General features: G+C 41.2%; 1 protein-coding gene across 6 annotated transcripts in view; it reads left to right on the plus strand.

The window, feature by feature from the left end:
- Positions 1-14,925, plus strand: part of LOC125428294 (contactin-4) — a 679,975-nt gene that overhangs the window by 633,414 nt on the left and 31,636 nt on the right. For all 6 annotated transcript variants that reach the window (XM_048488126.1, XM_048488125.1, XM_048488131.1 and 3 more), the window contains one exon: positions 11,470-11,645. In XM_048488126.1, the coding sequence (XP_048344083.1) occupies positions 11,470-11,645 (176 nt within the window). The remainder of the gene's footprint in view (positions 1-11,469; positions 11,646-14,925) is intronic.

Consider the following 14,925-nt stretch of genomic DNA (forward strand, 5'->3'; position numbering starts at 1 on the left):
CCAAGGCTGATGATAAGAAAGTAAGATGGTGACAGATGTTGAGATTCTTTCTCCATAGGATGCAGAGTAAACTGAGGCCCCTTCCGCACACGCAAAATAATGCGTTTTCAAACCACTTTCACAACTGTTTGCAAGTTGATTTTGCCATTCCGCACAGCTTCAAAGAGCACTGAAAGCAGCTTGAAAGTGCATTATTCTTCATGTGCGGAATGAGCCTGAGTTTGATAAAAACAGTCGGAACCATTGTTCTGATTATTTTAGAACTGAATCCTACCAGACCTATGCTATTTGTATGGGAACAGAGATAGTCATTCCTCTGCTGTTCATACAAGTGAGTTCATGTAGATGAATGCTACACAAATATGTAAAAAGATGCAGAATAAGGGATCAGATTTGATTTAGAAATCGAATCAGACCTGAGGCATGTTTCTTACTTTATCTACACAACATCGCATACTATGGCATGTCCAAGTATTCATTGTAAATTGTATCTTAAAAGGTATTGGAGCATACCCATTCCTGCTTTGTGTATAAGGAATGTTGTAGCAGATTGGCAATAACTGATAGGCCGAATATGCACAATGTGCTTGCTGTATGATGGGTCCAAATGTCCACTGCAGCAACATTTCTTGTATGAATCTGTTTCCTCCCCACTTTTACTTTCCGTTCTCTCCGTGGCAAGCAAAATCTCTCTTACCATGGCTTTTAATTTGCTTTGCTACATCAGCAGGGAGATTTGCCAATGGGCACAGTTTTGCCCTGGAGATCTTCCCTTCACCCATGACCAGCATTCCTTCTCCCCTGAGCTGCTTCGCACTCCTTTCCCCTTGTTGCTGGCTGCTTCAAGTAACAGAAAAGGAGCTCACTCATATAACACCAGTTTAGTTTTCTTTATATTTTTTGTTTTGTTTTCCAGTTTTCCTGATATTTTGTGATATCAATATAAAGAGAACTTGGAAATAACAATCTCTGTCCTCTGGCGGCACCAGCACCAGCAGCAGGAAGCATTGTGAGGAGGGAGTGGAGTGGGAGATAATACCTGCTCTAGAACGGTCCCCTTCTTTAGCACTCTGTTGTCCAGGAAATTGATTTGCTGCTTTCATTTGTGGGGGGGGGGGGATTACTTTTGAAACAGTAGTATCGATGTAAGTGCAGCTTAAAGGATTAAGCTCGCAGTTTTGACTACCAGTTGTATTGAGATCTGTGCCTTTAAGAATCACTTGATGGGCAGAGTTAAAAGAACCAGGCCTGGAGAGCTCTTTGCAGATAAACTCTGGGGAAAGAGCATCCTCATGTGTAAACAGAGAAACACGAGGAGAGCTCTCTGCAAGCCCACTGTGCAGAGAAGAGTCCCAAGGTAAGCATTCCATGAGTAATAAGACTTAGTCAAGCAAATGGAAATGACACCAAATTACATATGGATCAGCTCTCTTCCTTTGAAGAAAAGTGACACATTATGTCAGTTGAAACCAAGCTCATCTATGTACATTTTGGACTTTTTTTTTTTCAGTTGGTACCCAATTCAGGAAAGAGGCTAGTGCTACAAAAATGTACACCCATTCTGCCTTCCAAATAAGAGGACTCAGTTCTTTCTGTTTTGCAATATCAGCACACCAATGCAATTTCTGTACCATACCATGGATCCCTATATACTAATGTTATATACCAAGGGTTTTCTTGTTCAGTTTGAAACATTAAAAAAACATGGGTATATGATGGCAGTACATTCAAATCAGGCGTGAGATTTAGGAAATTGGAAATGTGGCATTGAATCTGATTGTGACTATTCCTTAACACAAACTAAATACTACAAGCTTTAAAGTTTAACACACATACACCCCACACTCCATTTTGGGTCTCTGGGGGAATGTTCTTAAAGCAGAGGCACCAAATTTGCAGCACAGCAAACGGGAGAAAAAATGGGACCATAATTGATTTGTTCTGGACACTATTATCTTTAAAAATAGCCACCACTTCACAATCCGATCTCGTATTCTGGCACTGACAATATCAAACCTACCGACCTATATCCTAAGTACCGTATATACTCATGTATAAGTCGAATTTTTCAGCACATTTTTAATGCTGAAAAAGCTCCCCTCGACTTACATGCAGGTCATTTAAAAATTGTGTTTTTACTTTGCCGGCCAGCAGGGGGCGCAGTTTTTATGATAGTGGCACCAAAATTTCAGGGTACCCTCGGAAGACACTCCTGATGATACCAGCCAAGTTTGGTAAAGTTTGGTTCAGGGGGTCCAAAGTTATGGACCCCCAAATGAGGTGCCCCATTCCCCATTGTTTTCAATGGGAGCTATTAGTAGATGGGGTTACCCTTTTGAGGGTCCATAACTTTGGACCCTCTGAACCAAACTTCACCAAACCTGGCTGGTCTCATCAGGAGAGTCTATTTATGATACCAGCCAGGTTTGGTAAAGTTTGGGTCAGGGGATCCAAAGTTATCGACCCCCAAAGGGGATGCCCCATCCCCCATTGTTTACAATGGAAGCTAATAGTAGATTTTCCATTTCTGATAATATCCCTCTTAAAATCTAAGTTGGGTTACATTTGGACATACAGATGATGATGAGGAATCCAGTTTTGGAGGATTTTAACTCTTGTGTTTTAGCTTGGTTGCTGGTTGAGCTAAGGTTTTTGTACTTTTAAAGTTATTGTTGAGACCATATTGTTCTTGTTGACCCTCTTTTCCACTTACAGAGCCAGTTTACTGTTTTTCTTTGAAATAAATATTCAAAAACATTTAACCTACTGATGCCTCAATTGATGTAATTTTATTGGCATCTATTTTTATTTTTGAAATTTACCAGCAGCTGCTGCATTTCCCACCCTCGACTTATACGCGAGTCAATAAGTTTTCCCAGTTTTTTGTGGTAAAATTAGGTGCCTCGACTTATATGCGGGTCGACTTATACGCGAGTATATACGGTACATAAGTTCTGAGTACCAATACAGGATCATGGAGAGGGCAGGAGACACTTCAGAAAAAGTCCTGGTTTTTATTTTTAAAGTCTGTGTCATTTTAGAAAGGAAAGAAAAATTACTGTGTGGTTCATGAGCTGATAGAGGTTTCTGAACATGATGGCCATGTGGATGCACAAAGACAGAGAATGTGGATGGAGGGGTTAACACGATAAAATGTGAATGGATCACATATTCCTCTTAACTCATTGTCCATGGAGCGGGGGTAGGGAAGGAATAACTCATTTATTCACACTCTATTCTGCTTCCAGAATGTAAATCCAAGTGAGTGAGGTAAATCTATCATTTCATAATATCAGCTGCAGAGTTTTGAGGTAACAAAACAAAACAAAATAATTATTTGAGTTTACACAGAGCATTGGGTTGTTGGAAGGGAAATCGGAGGATGTGTACAGAAAGAAGAATAATGGCTGGGAAGTTCAGGCAAGGATCAGAACTTCGGGGAAGTGGCTGTTAGCTTGACAGGCATATACATTTGCCGCTAACAATAGGTGTAGATCTTGTGTGAGAGAGAGAGGGCGATTATGGACTACAGCAGAGACAAATTTTCTGCAGCTGAGGGAAAAATTGACAGTGATGGAAGGTAAGCAAGAGACAAAAGCAATGAAGGAAAGACCATACAATCAGAGAAAAATAAAAGGCAGACGGAAAGGACAGTGGCTGATAGAACACCATAGAGGAAGAGGTCAGTGGCAATTAATAATAGTAGGAAAATAAATAAGAGCTAATCAAATGTGAATGCAAAAACAAGTTGACAATCAGGACAAATAATTCAGAAAAAAGCAAGGAAGAAAACTAGCAAGTGTAGACATCATTAGTTGTGGGTGTGGGATTAGCCTCCCCCCCCCCCCTTTAAGCATTCATATTTTGCTGCGTACCTGAGGAAGTTCCTGATCATGCAGTCCGTGAATGACCCATTTCACTGATTTGTTGATAGGAAGTTGGCAGTCAAGTACACTATTAGGGATTTCAAGCCACATTCTTGCAAGGACAAATTTCCCCCATCCCACTGCCCTCAATTAAATAAGTTCTTCTCAGTCAATGTTCACTTGTTCCTCTGTCCTTTCATCTTGAAATGATTTTCAGCTGCTCCCAACATTTCTTATTTTTTTTAACATGCTCTGTCTTTGAGACAATTTTTTAAAAAATCAATTAGTTCATAAACTCATGTTTTTTCTGCATGACTGGGGATTTCCCAAAGTATGTAAAAACCCTTAGCTTATCTGTGCTCACCTTTTTTTGCCCCCCCCAAAAAAAATTGGCAGCAGCCACCCATTTTAATATTTACTGTAATAATGGAAATAATAATAATGTATACACATTGCAACCATAAATTGACAGAAAAATGTCACCATGTATAAACATGTAGACCAATTAATGATTTGGAACAGTAGAAATATTGTGAATAATCATATTTATTAATGAAAATACATGTTTGTTCATTAAACATAAATAAAATTGTAGAAAACTGTTATGTGGCAATTTCTTGAGAGTATGGCCAATCAAATGCATGCACACAGGCACTTATTTTAGATGCACTTTCTATACATATATGTGAGAAAAGTAAGGATCATTATAAACCATGCTGGCGTAAGAGAGAAAGCCCTAGGATATCCAAAACTTTTGCAAATTCTCTGACTGGTCAAAATCTGCTTTCTCAGCACTTCCCAAAAATATTAATCACAATAAGAACATTTTGTCGTTGCTGTTGCTGTTGGAACAAAATTCTCTTGGAACCTTTTCCGTGGCATGAAAATACTGTACTTGAATACATGAATCTATATGCTGACTTAAAATATCTCCAGCCGGTGGCCAGGTGTATATTTTAGATCTGTCCAAGGCAGCGAAAGTAAAAACTTTATTATTTGGCACTCATGGAAATGGAGTTGCCTCTTAAGCAAATGTGTCAGATACTCAAGCTTATTTCTCTGCCGCAACCCTGCCAAAAGGAATCCATAGTAACCACACTCCACTGAGACCTCCATGGTGACAGCCTCCACACCTTGCAGGACTCTTCTGCTTCCCTCAGGTCACAGAAACGCAGCAGGGAGAGAAGCAGGCCAGCTGTCTGGGAGTACTACAGCTTGGCTGGCTCTTAACAGTTTGAGAAAGGCTGAGCAGGAAGGAGGCACCTATGGATAACATCAGCAGGCACCTGATATTACAAGCCCAGAGGCCAAAGAGAAGGGCACACAAGCACCCAAAGGTTCTGGAGTATGGTGGCCCAGAGGTAGGAGCTAGCCCTCTGGAGGCCAAACATTCTGGATGATCAAGTGCCAGATAACAAAACTTAAAATTGTAATTTAAGGAATGCAGTAAGTAGAAAATTCATATAAATTAACCTGAATGCTTGGGATATTCGTTAGATTGTGAGAGAGATGTGGACAGAAGGGATAGGTTAGATCCTGTGGTGGAATCCAAAAATTTAGTAACAGGTTCCCATGGTTGTGGGATTCAAACAGTGGCATAGCACCAATGGGACTGGGCAGGGCACAACGGGGGCATGGCTGGGCATTCCGGGGGCAGGGCATTAATAATTTCTCTGTTACTGTAAAAAACTCTTACTGTAAAAAAAAGGTTCCTAATTTCCAGCTGGTATCTTTCTGTCCATAATTTAAACTCATTATAGCAAGTCCTATCCTCTACTGCCAACAGAAACAACTACTTCTCCTCTAACTGACTGCCTGTCAAATAATACTTTCAAATACTTAATTTTGTTTCTAGAAATCAAAGGAAGGATACTTTCCTTAAACAAGGAACTTTACCATATTTCTAAAACATGTTTTTAAAACAGCCCAACAGGGAGAATTATCCCGTTTTCTACCTTCGCTAACCAGCCACATAGGAAACAACAGGACTTTATGATTTTTGGACCTAATGGAATTTCTAACGGAAAAGCAGACCCAATTAGTAACCCCCTCTCGGCACACACAAATAATTAGTAACCCACTCTCGGGAACTGGGGAGAACCTGCTGGATCCCACCTCTGGTTAGATCCTTTTACCAACTGGATCCAAAGATCTCATTTGACTGAGTCTCCTTTCATAAGACTTCATTCTTCTGTGTTGGAGGAAGTCTTTCTGGATTGGAAGAAAACTTGACAGGAGGAAGTTGAAAATTTAGTTTACCAAAGTTGTACATTGAAACTTTCTCTTGTTTGTTACATGTCAGCATTGCATTTGCTGTTGTAGTGACTGAGAAAGAATTAGAATTCTTGGCAGGTGTAGGGAAGAAGAGGGGGCGAGGACTGACTTGGCAATGGAGCTGCGACTGAATTCGTGTCTAGTGGGACAAATCATTGCTCTGAGTGATGAATTCTGAATCTGCTCCCTGCCGGCTGCCTCTTTGTTTTCAAAGTTCATTAGAAAAACTTCTCACTCTATTCATATTCGTTAACGGGCTCTCATTAAATCTTGTCAAGTGAATAAATGTTGATTCCTGGTGCCAAAGAAGAAACTGAGGAACAATGCAATTAATTTACTTGCCCAAAGTGACACAGCAAATCATTGAGAGGTGGATGTAAGTAGTTTGATATTCATCAGAAGGCTTTGTGATACCTTTCATCACTTGAGTCCCCCAATGGGTCCCTGAAAGGCCACGACACCTGCCGCATGTCACCATTTCTGCGAGCTCTGTTCATTGGTAAAACAGTGTGGAACATGTATGTATCTGTAATCAGTTTTTAGTAGTTCCAGTGTTTGTTCCAAGACAGAAAATTCTTGCTTTTATCTGAAATTGCACGTGGTATTTCACATGAAAGAAATGGAACACTTGCATCCAAAATCCTCCTCTCCAAAAAAGAAAAAGGAAAAAGGAAGTGCCATAATTTTATATTGCTGCTGCCACCAGACCTGCAGAAGTCAGGATTTCTGTTTTAGGGCCTTTCCACATTCTCATTTTTCTCCCTTGTAAGTTCCTGTTTCTTTGGGGTGGGGGGTGGGGGTGTTTTAGTTCCACATGCGTTTTTCTCCCCCTAGTGGTCACTTTGATATCACACAGGTTTATGTCCTGCATATTTTCCAGATTTTTAGGCCAGACATTACCTTGTGTGATATTAAATTGTTCACTAGAGGGAGGAAAACATGTGAGGAACAAGGACCCGCCCCCCCCAGAAGAGTAATTTGCAAGCAAGGAAAATGAGAATACAGAATATCCCTCAGTTTCCCATGATCATTATCTTCTCTTCTGTGAGAGACACTGGATTTTCTTCCCTGTTGATATACTGTAATTTCTGTCCATTAATGCCTTTTGTTTAATGCCACCCTACTCCTTAAGATCACCCTACCCCTTTAATTTTTTAAGCTGGTAAACTCATGCTTGAGAACAAATCTATGTATGTTTTCATTGTTACATATTACACAGCAAACCTATTCACATTGACCTGTTGCTCTTTTTATCTCCATGCTCCCGTTGCACTTTGTAGAACCTGGAGAGCTACCACAAGAGCTCTCTTTGGTGCCACTGCTGGGTGTTAAAGTATCAGATTAGTAGCTGGAAGATCCAGGTTCGAAACCCCACTTTGCCTTGGAAACATTCTGTGAAAATGTATTGTCGAAGGCTTTCACGGCCGGAATCACTTGGGTGCTGTGTGGTTTCCGGGCTGTATGGCTGTGTTCTAGCAGCATTCTCTCCTGACGTTTCACCTGCATCTGTGGCTGGCATCTTCAGAGGATCTGGATCAGATGATCCTCTGAAGGATCAGATGATCCTCTGAAGATGCCAGCCACAGATGCAGGCAAAACGTCAGGAGAGAATGCTGCTAGAACACGGCCATACAGCCCGGAAACCACACAGCACCCAAATTCTGTGAAACCTTGAGTCAGTCATACACTCCCCACTTAATCTACCTCACGGGTTGTTGGTATGAGGAGAGAGGAAAAAAATGTAAGCTGCTTTGGTTTCCCATTGGAGAAAAAGGTGCATTCCACACAGCACAAAAAAAGACTTCTGTAGGACATCTTAAAAAGAAGCGACTGCCTCTTTTCACTCTGCACACCCAAAATCTGGGGGATGTCTTAAAAAGAGGTGGCTTCTGGTGAGCTTTCAAGACAGCAAAGGCATCAGAGGGGGAAAGAGACTGGTTCCCACCTGACCATTTTGCTATCTAGTCAGTTTCACCGTCAGCATGTGCCCAACGTTTTGTGTGCAGCTGAAGGTATTCTTCCTACTGCCATTTGCTGACGGTCACCCGAGCACGTCTGCTGTTCAGGCTCTGCTCCTGGGTGCCTTTTCAGCCCAAAATGTACATAGCTGTACTCAGCTGATCCTGCCTATTCCTGCCTATTCCTGCAATAGAGTTATTTTTTTTTTATTTTGGAGGAGCTATCTTTGAAGATACACAGACACACACAAGAAAATCTTAGCTGCTCGGAGGACTCCCATTGAAAAACATTGGGGCAGTATACCTGTCTTTTAAAGATGTCCCATATATGTCTTTTTTGTGCTGTGTAGAACGGACCAATGCTAGGTACTGGTTGGGGGCCAGTAAACTGAAGCTAAATCCAGGTAAGGCAAATGCTACCATTAGTCAGTAGCCAAACAGGGAGGGAGGAGTCAGCTTGTTTGGATGGGGCTGAACTTCTCCTAAAAGAGAAGGTTTGCATCTTAATTTTTAATTCTCAGACAATAAGAACTAATTTACATCCCTAGTTATATTTAACTATTTATATTTTCAAGGCAGATAGGGGTTTTTTTCTCCTAACAGTTTTGCACAGTTTTCTTCATAAGTGATACATAACAATGTTATGCTCCCCTTCTACCCGACATCTTAAAACACGCATCCAAGCCGGGATGTTTATGGATAGAATATATATGTGAGATATATTTCTGATTTATATTAATGCTAACAGTTATATATGGTGTGGCACAGGATAAAATGGGCTAACAGCAAGCCTAAGAAATAGCAAACAGTCAGTAGAAAATAAATCTACTCATTTGCTCCTTGATGTCCACACCCAAGCCAGAGCTAAGTGCTCCCATCCCTGATGTAATCTCGCTGCCTCAACTAAATTACAATAGCCAGAGACTCACTCTGCCAGCCACCTATTCAAGGTGTTTTTAATGTAATCAAGAGAACAATTGGTTCCCAATCCCCTGGGTTTAGGACAATAGATAGAACTGCTAATTAGCTCAGCCCCGCAACCCAGCACAGATGCAAGAAACGAAACCTAATGCAAAGAGTCTCTTTTCCCGCCAAACTAGCGATCCACCCTATAAAAGCCCTGCTCACCTTATGCTCATTGCTCATTTTTAACCTGAACCTCCCTCGGTCAAGTTGGTGTAAGACACGATATCGTCCTTCTACGGGATCTCTGTGCTGGCATAGAGTCCCTGCCTTCTACTTCGTCTGCTGCATTGGAACCATTAGGTAACGTATCACCCTGATGCCTCCCAATTCCCTTTCTATCATCCAAACCTATTTTTCTCACCTTTTTATATCTCTAGGAAGTTGTGTGTATGTGCCTCCATATCTTCCTGTATGTGTGCTTGAAACCAAATTTATATAAACATTTTAAACTTGATTTGGACTCCTTGTGTTACTCTGCGGAACGCTCCTTGCCAATTTCCCAGTATACATAGTCTCAAAGATCCCCACCTAGCCTCCTCTCGCATTGCCAAGCTAAGTTGTTCCTTCCCCAAAAAGCTCTGCCAAGCTAAGTGGCTCTCCCCAAAAGCATTGCCAAGCTAAATTGTTTCTTCCCCAAAAAGCTCTTCCAAGCTAAGTGGCTCTCCCCAAAACACTGCCAAGCTGAGTTATTTCCCCATTGCTACTTTGAGAAAGATATTTATACTGTTAGCCATAACAACAATAACTATAACCCTATTGAAATAACCACAAGCTGTGTGTGTGCGTGTGGATGGTTTCAGAAGATACATCAAACAGGTAAAAATTGCTTGAACCTTTCTTGAACCTTCCTTTGTGAAACTTTTTGCAAACATTCCTGCAATCAATACGCTTCCAACTTAAGGCCAAAGCAGTTATCACTGAACACATGATTCTTTTTGTTGGTTTTATATTTATTTTTACATTGTTGACTTGACTTAGCTTCAGTTTTACCACAGACTAGCGTATGTCACCTTCTCGTATATGTCAGATATCTTGTGAAAGCTAATGCCACAGTAAACCTGTCATAGCATGAGCCTGTCAGATTAAAGTACTTCTGCATCCAATAGGTTACCTGTAGATTTCATTGCGATAATTTAAAATGTGTGCTCTACAAGGGTGCCTGACTTTGGCAAGTTTGTGTCCTTTATTGCTAAGATACTATGATCTGTTCTGTCTGCTAGCAGTGCAACTGCCATTCTGGAACTTGGCTGGTTGGGGCTTCTACTAGTTGAGAACACAGTGTCTGTAAACAAAGGGAAACCCACTACCGCGAAATCCCACAGGGAATCTGTTGCATAAGTCAAATGTAATTGCTTGTATTTAGACAAGATTGTTGAGACATTTTGGTTGACTTCCTAATTTGAATTCCTCGCATTTTGTGCTGCAGCAAAGGAATAATTCTCAATGGCCTGGATCTTACTAGCTTTTCTGCTAGTGCAAAGGGGATAAGGGGCAGCCCGAACCCATGTAACTTTCTGTCCATGCAAGTCTCACAATCCTTGTCATGACCTTTTAGAGACCCATCTTCCACTATGTAGCAGAGGAAAAGCTGGTAGGAGACAACCCTACAGTCATGACATCAGGTTTAGTTTAATATGGTATCTAGCCAAATGCAAAAACAAGACTATGTATACAACCATTAAAATTCACCACAATCCCAAAATACCCAAAAGAAACCAAGGTTGGGTAACAAACTACAGCTTATTCTCCAGGGCCCCTTCCGCACACGCAAAATAATGTGTTTTCAAACCATTTTCACAACTGTTTGCAAGTGGATTTTGCTATTCCGCACAGCTTCAAAGAGCACTAAAAGCAGTTTGAAAGTGCATTATTCTGCATGTGCGGAATGAGCCCAGGTTTAAGAATTTAAAACATTCTTAACAACATACAAAATAATTTTAAAATTATATCACAGAAGTGTTTGTTTCCCAAGTAATCCAGCAACACAATGTAGGTTTGATGTACTTTACTAAGTATTGCTCAATACTTAGCAACCTGGCTGGAAAGATGGACATTTCCTCCAGATAGCAGCATTTTAATCCACATTCTTCCAGCCGTAACATCAATATGTAAGCCCTTCACTTTTATACTATTCACAGCACCAGCTTAGTTAACTGTTCTTTGAGTTGGCAATGCAGATAGCAGAACAATGAAGCACTTTACTTCTGCTGTTATTGCTGGACTAAGCTACTGCCATTTGAGATAAGTGCAAATTATAAAGGTTTCAAGTCCATGCAAAACCACATGAAACTCCTCTAGTTATTAAGACCATACAGCTGTTTATTTCTATGTAAGTCCAAAAATGTGTAGGTTTTTTACTAGCTGATAAATTCACCAGCTCCTTTTCTGTCCTTTGTTGTTTACAGATCCAACACGGTTTATCGTAGCTCCTAGTAGCATGGACGTCACTGCTGGTGAAAGCATTCTTCTGCCTTGCCAAGTGTCTCATGATCACCCGCTAGATATTATGTTTACCTGGTCGTTCAATGGACGCCTGATAGACTTTGAAAAGGATGGGGATCACTTTGAAAGAGTTGGAGGAGTAAGTATTAATATTAGTAATTTCACAAAGCTGTTCACAATGTATCCTAGGGATTATAACGATGAAGCATCAAATTTTAACTAACTGTAGAACATATTTATTTAGTTGTTTGTTTGTTTATAAGCTGCTTTCCTTCCACTGGGAAGCCGAAGCAGTTTACAACATCGTGCTCCCCATCTCCATTTCATCCTCCCGGTAACACTTTGAGATAGGTTACACGGAGCGTGAAGACTGGATCAAAGTCACCCTGCAAGCTTCCCTGACAGGGAGGGGATTCAAACCCAGGTCTAACACACTAGCCACATAGTGGTTTGGATCCAGCGAGATCAAAACTGGGAAGAGCACAGAAGAGAAAAACTAAGTCGATTACAGGGTTAGGCACCTTTCCTGTGAAGAAAAACTGAAGAACCTGGGGCTTTTCAGTTTAGAAAAGAGACTAAAGAGGAAAGATAGAATGTTTATGAAATTATGCACATGTTAGAGAGAGTGACACCCACTGAAGCAGTAGATTCAGGATGGACAAAAATACTTTGTTAACACCAGTGATTAAAATGTGCAGTTCACTGACAGGAGGTAGCAGTGGCCACAGGCAAAGGCAGCTTTGAAGGGGTATTACCGGTAGACAGATTTGTGGAAGATAGGTCTATCGGTGGCTACTCGCTAAGAGACAGTTCCAGAATGGCACACCAACCTCAGCCAGTTCCTTTTCAACCCAAGCTGTGGATGAAAGGAAACCCCAACTCTACAGGCTCCCCCTCCCACCCCGCTGGACCGACCCCTCAGAGACAGGCTACAGGAAGCCACTTGATAGCTACGTGGTTTACAGCAAAGCAAAGCCCATTCCACCACCCCTGGGTCAAATTATGTCTGGGAGCCTTTAACCAGATATATAGAGAATAGGTCTGTGGTGGTGAACCTTTGGCACTCCAGATGTTATGGACTACAATTCCCATCAGCCCCTGCCAGCATGGCCAATTGGAGTGCCAAAGGTTCGCCACCACTGGAATAGGTCCATCAGTGGCTATTAGGCATGGTGACAAAAACAAACATCAGTATTCAAAAGCAGTAAACTTCTGAAATACTAGTGCAAGGATGCAATGTCAGGGAAGACTTCAGCCTTGATGCCCTATTGTTGGCCCCCCCAGGATACCTGGTTTGCCACTCTCTGAGATACGGTGCTGATCCAGGAGGGCTTTTCCTATGTCCTCACTTGCTTGCAAAACTTTTATTGTGGTACTTCTCCTGTTCCCCTTGCTGCTGCCTCCTGATAAGTCCCTTAATTTTGTTCCTGATGGTCAGCGGACTCTCAGGAATAGCACAGGAGACAAGTAGGAGTCTTTTTCCTTCCAGAAAAGCAAGTGCCCTTAACTCTTCTGGAGTTTATGGTTGGATAAAGTACAGTAACAAAATTCTGCTATACTGTCTAGTCAAATTCTAGCTACTTGCCGCATCAAATAGAAATTCTTCTGATTGGTTTTATAGCGTGGCTTAGTGAGCATTGCCCAAATAATGGTTTTCTGGCATTTTCTTCCTCTCAGAAGCAACAAATCATTGGCAAAATGTAGTATTGGTCTCTGCAGTCACATAGAACCCTGCAAAAATTTGTGTCATCTCTTTAGCATTTGTTAGATTATTCCAGCCTTTCATCACCATGCTTATTACTAAGAATCAATTCTTAGATGTAGTACAGGCAGGTTTGAGTTACTTGCACCTTTTGAAAATGTGATATGTAGGATAAATGCTACAGGAACACAAAATGGCAGATGGTTGGATGTTCTTTGAATGTGATACTGGAAGGGGTACACTCACTACTGCAGTTACAGCAGGTCATGAAGGATAACCAGCTGTAATGGCGTAACAGGCACCGTGAAAGAACTTGCCATTTTGTCTTTCACACAAATACTGGTTTTAAACTTTACAAGGAATGCTATCATTTAAACACTGAGTTGTATCAGTCACACAGGTGCTACAGTAGCCCATCCCAATTTACTATTTGCTCCAGCAAGGAGAAGAGAGATATCGGATTGCTTGTACTTGGAAAAATGGTCCATCATTCAAAGAGCCATGAAACAAGTTCCATAAAGCCATGAAATTTTAAACATTTGAACAGCAGCTCCTGCTGGTGCATGGCAAAGTGCCTTTAAAAAGTAAAAATATTTTGAAAGCAACCTGTGACATGGCATGGAGGTCAGCTGTTCTGAGGGAACAAATTAAAAACGCCACCAAGCTAGTAGAAGATGCTTAGGAGAGTCTAAGAAGCGTTTTGGGGCCTCTAACCCTATCTCATTGCCCAAACGTATGCAAGATCGTATTGTCAAAGGCTTTCACAGCCGGAATCACTGGAGTGTTGTAGGGTTCCAAGCTGTATGGCTGTGTTCCAGTAGTGATTTCTCCTGACATTTCACCTGCCAGCCGCAGAAAATGCTACTGGAACATGGCCATACAGCCCGGAAACCCCACAACACTCCAGTATGCAAGATTATTTGAGGCCATTTCCACACAAATCCCCAAAAATGTTTCTGAAACATTTTCAATCCTTTAACATGATTTGTGTCTGCACTCACCCCCTCAAAACGATTCCTGGCCGCCATTTTGTGATTTCTCCATTTTTTTTTTAGAATATGTTGTCCAACATATTTCCGTGCTTCACAGTGGAGTTCTACATCCTGCACGCCTTCTACAGACCATCTGTCAAACATTAGCCCCATCCCCCCTTGCAAAATTACAAAAAAGGCTCCAAAATTCCAAAAACTGAGAAAGGGGGCCAAAGAGTGCGCTCGTAAAATGGCGCCAATCAGGAAGTGCAGGGAAGGCGGAGAGCCATGGGAATTGTCTGAAAGGCAAATGAAGTCATTTTTTAAAATTTCAAGTAAATAATTGTTTTAAAAGGGCATTCATTTAAAACATTTGAGACTGCAAATAAAATGTTTTGAGGTAAAAAAAATTCGGAACTCCAACAAAGGAAATGTTTTATTTCCAGCCTCAAAACACTTTAAAGTGTATGTGCAGAAAGTAGCAGTGTCTCTATCTCAAATGTAGTTTAGTCAGAAAAAAGATAGGCTGGGGCTTATTTGTCCTGCCCTCCCCGCAGACCCCACAATCCTTCTGCTCTGTATGTGATATGTATATGCTAAGTTGCACTTCCCTGTAGGGCACAGCGAAATGGTATGTCTTTGTAGCATAAAGATACTGTAATACTTGCCTTGAAGGAAACATTTACTTTGGCTTTTTTATAAGCTCATTAAACTTTTTTGATAACACTGCATTTTTTGTGTTGCAA

This window comes from Sphaerodactylus townsendi, linkage group LG03, assembly GCF_021028975.2.
Source record: "Sphaerodactylus townsendi isolate TG3544 linkage group LG03, MPM_Stown_v2.3, whole genome shotgun sequence".
NCBI lineage: Eukaryota > Metazoa > Chordata > Lepidosauria > Squamata > Sphaerodactylidae > Sphaerodactylus > Sphaerodactylus townsendi.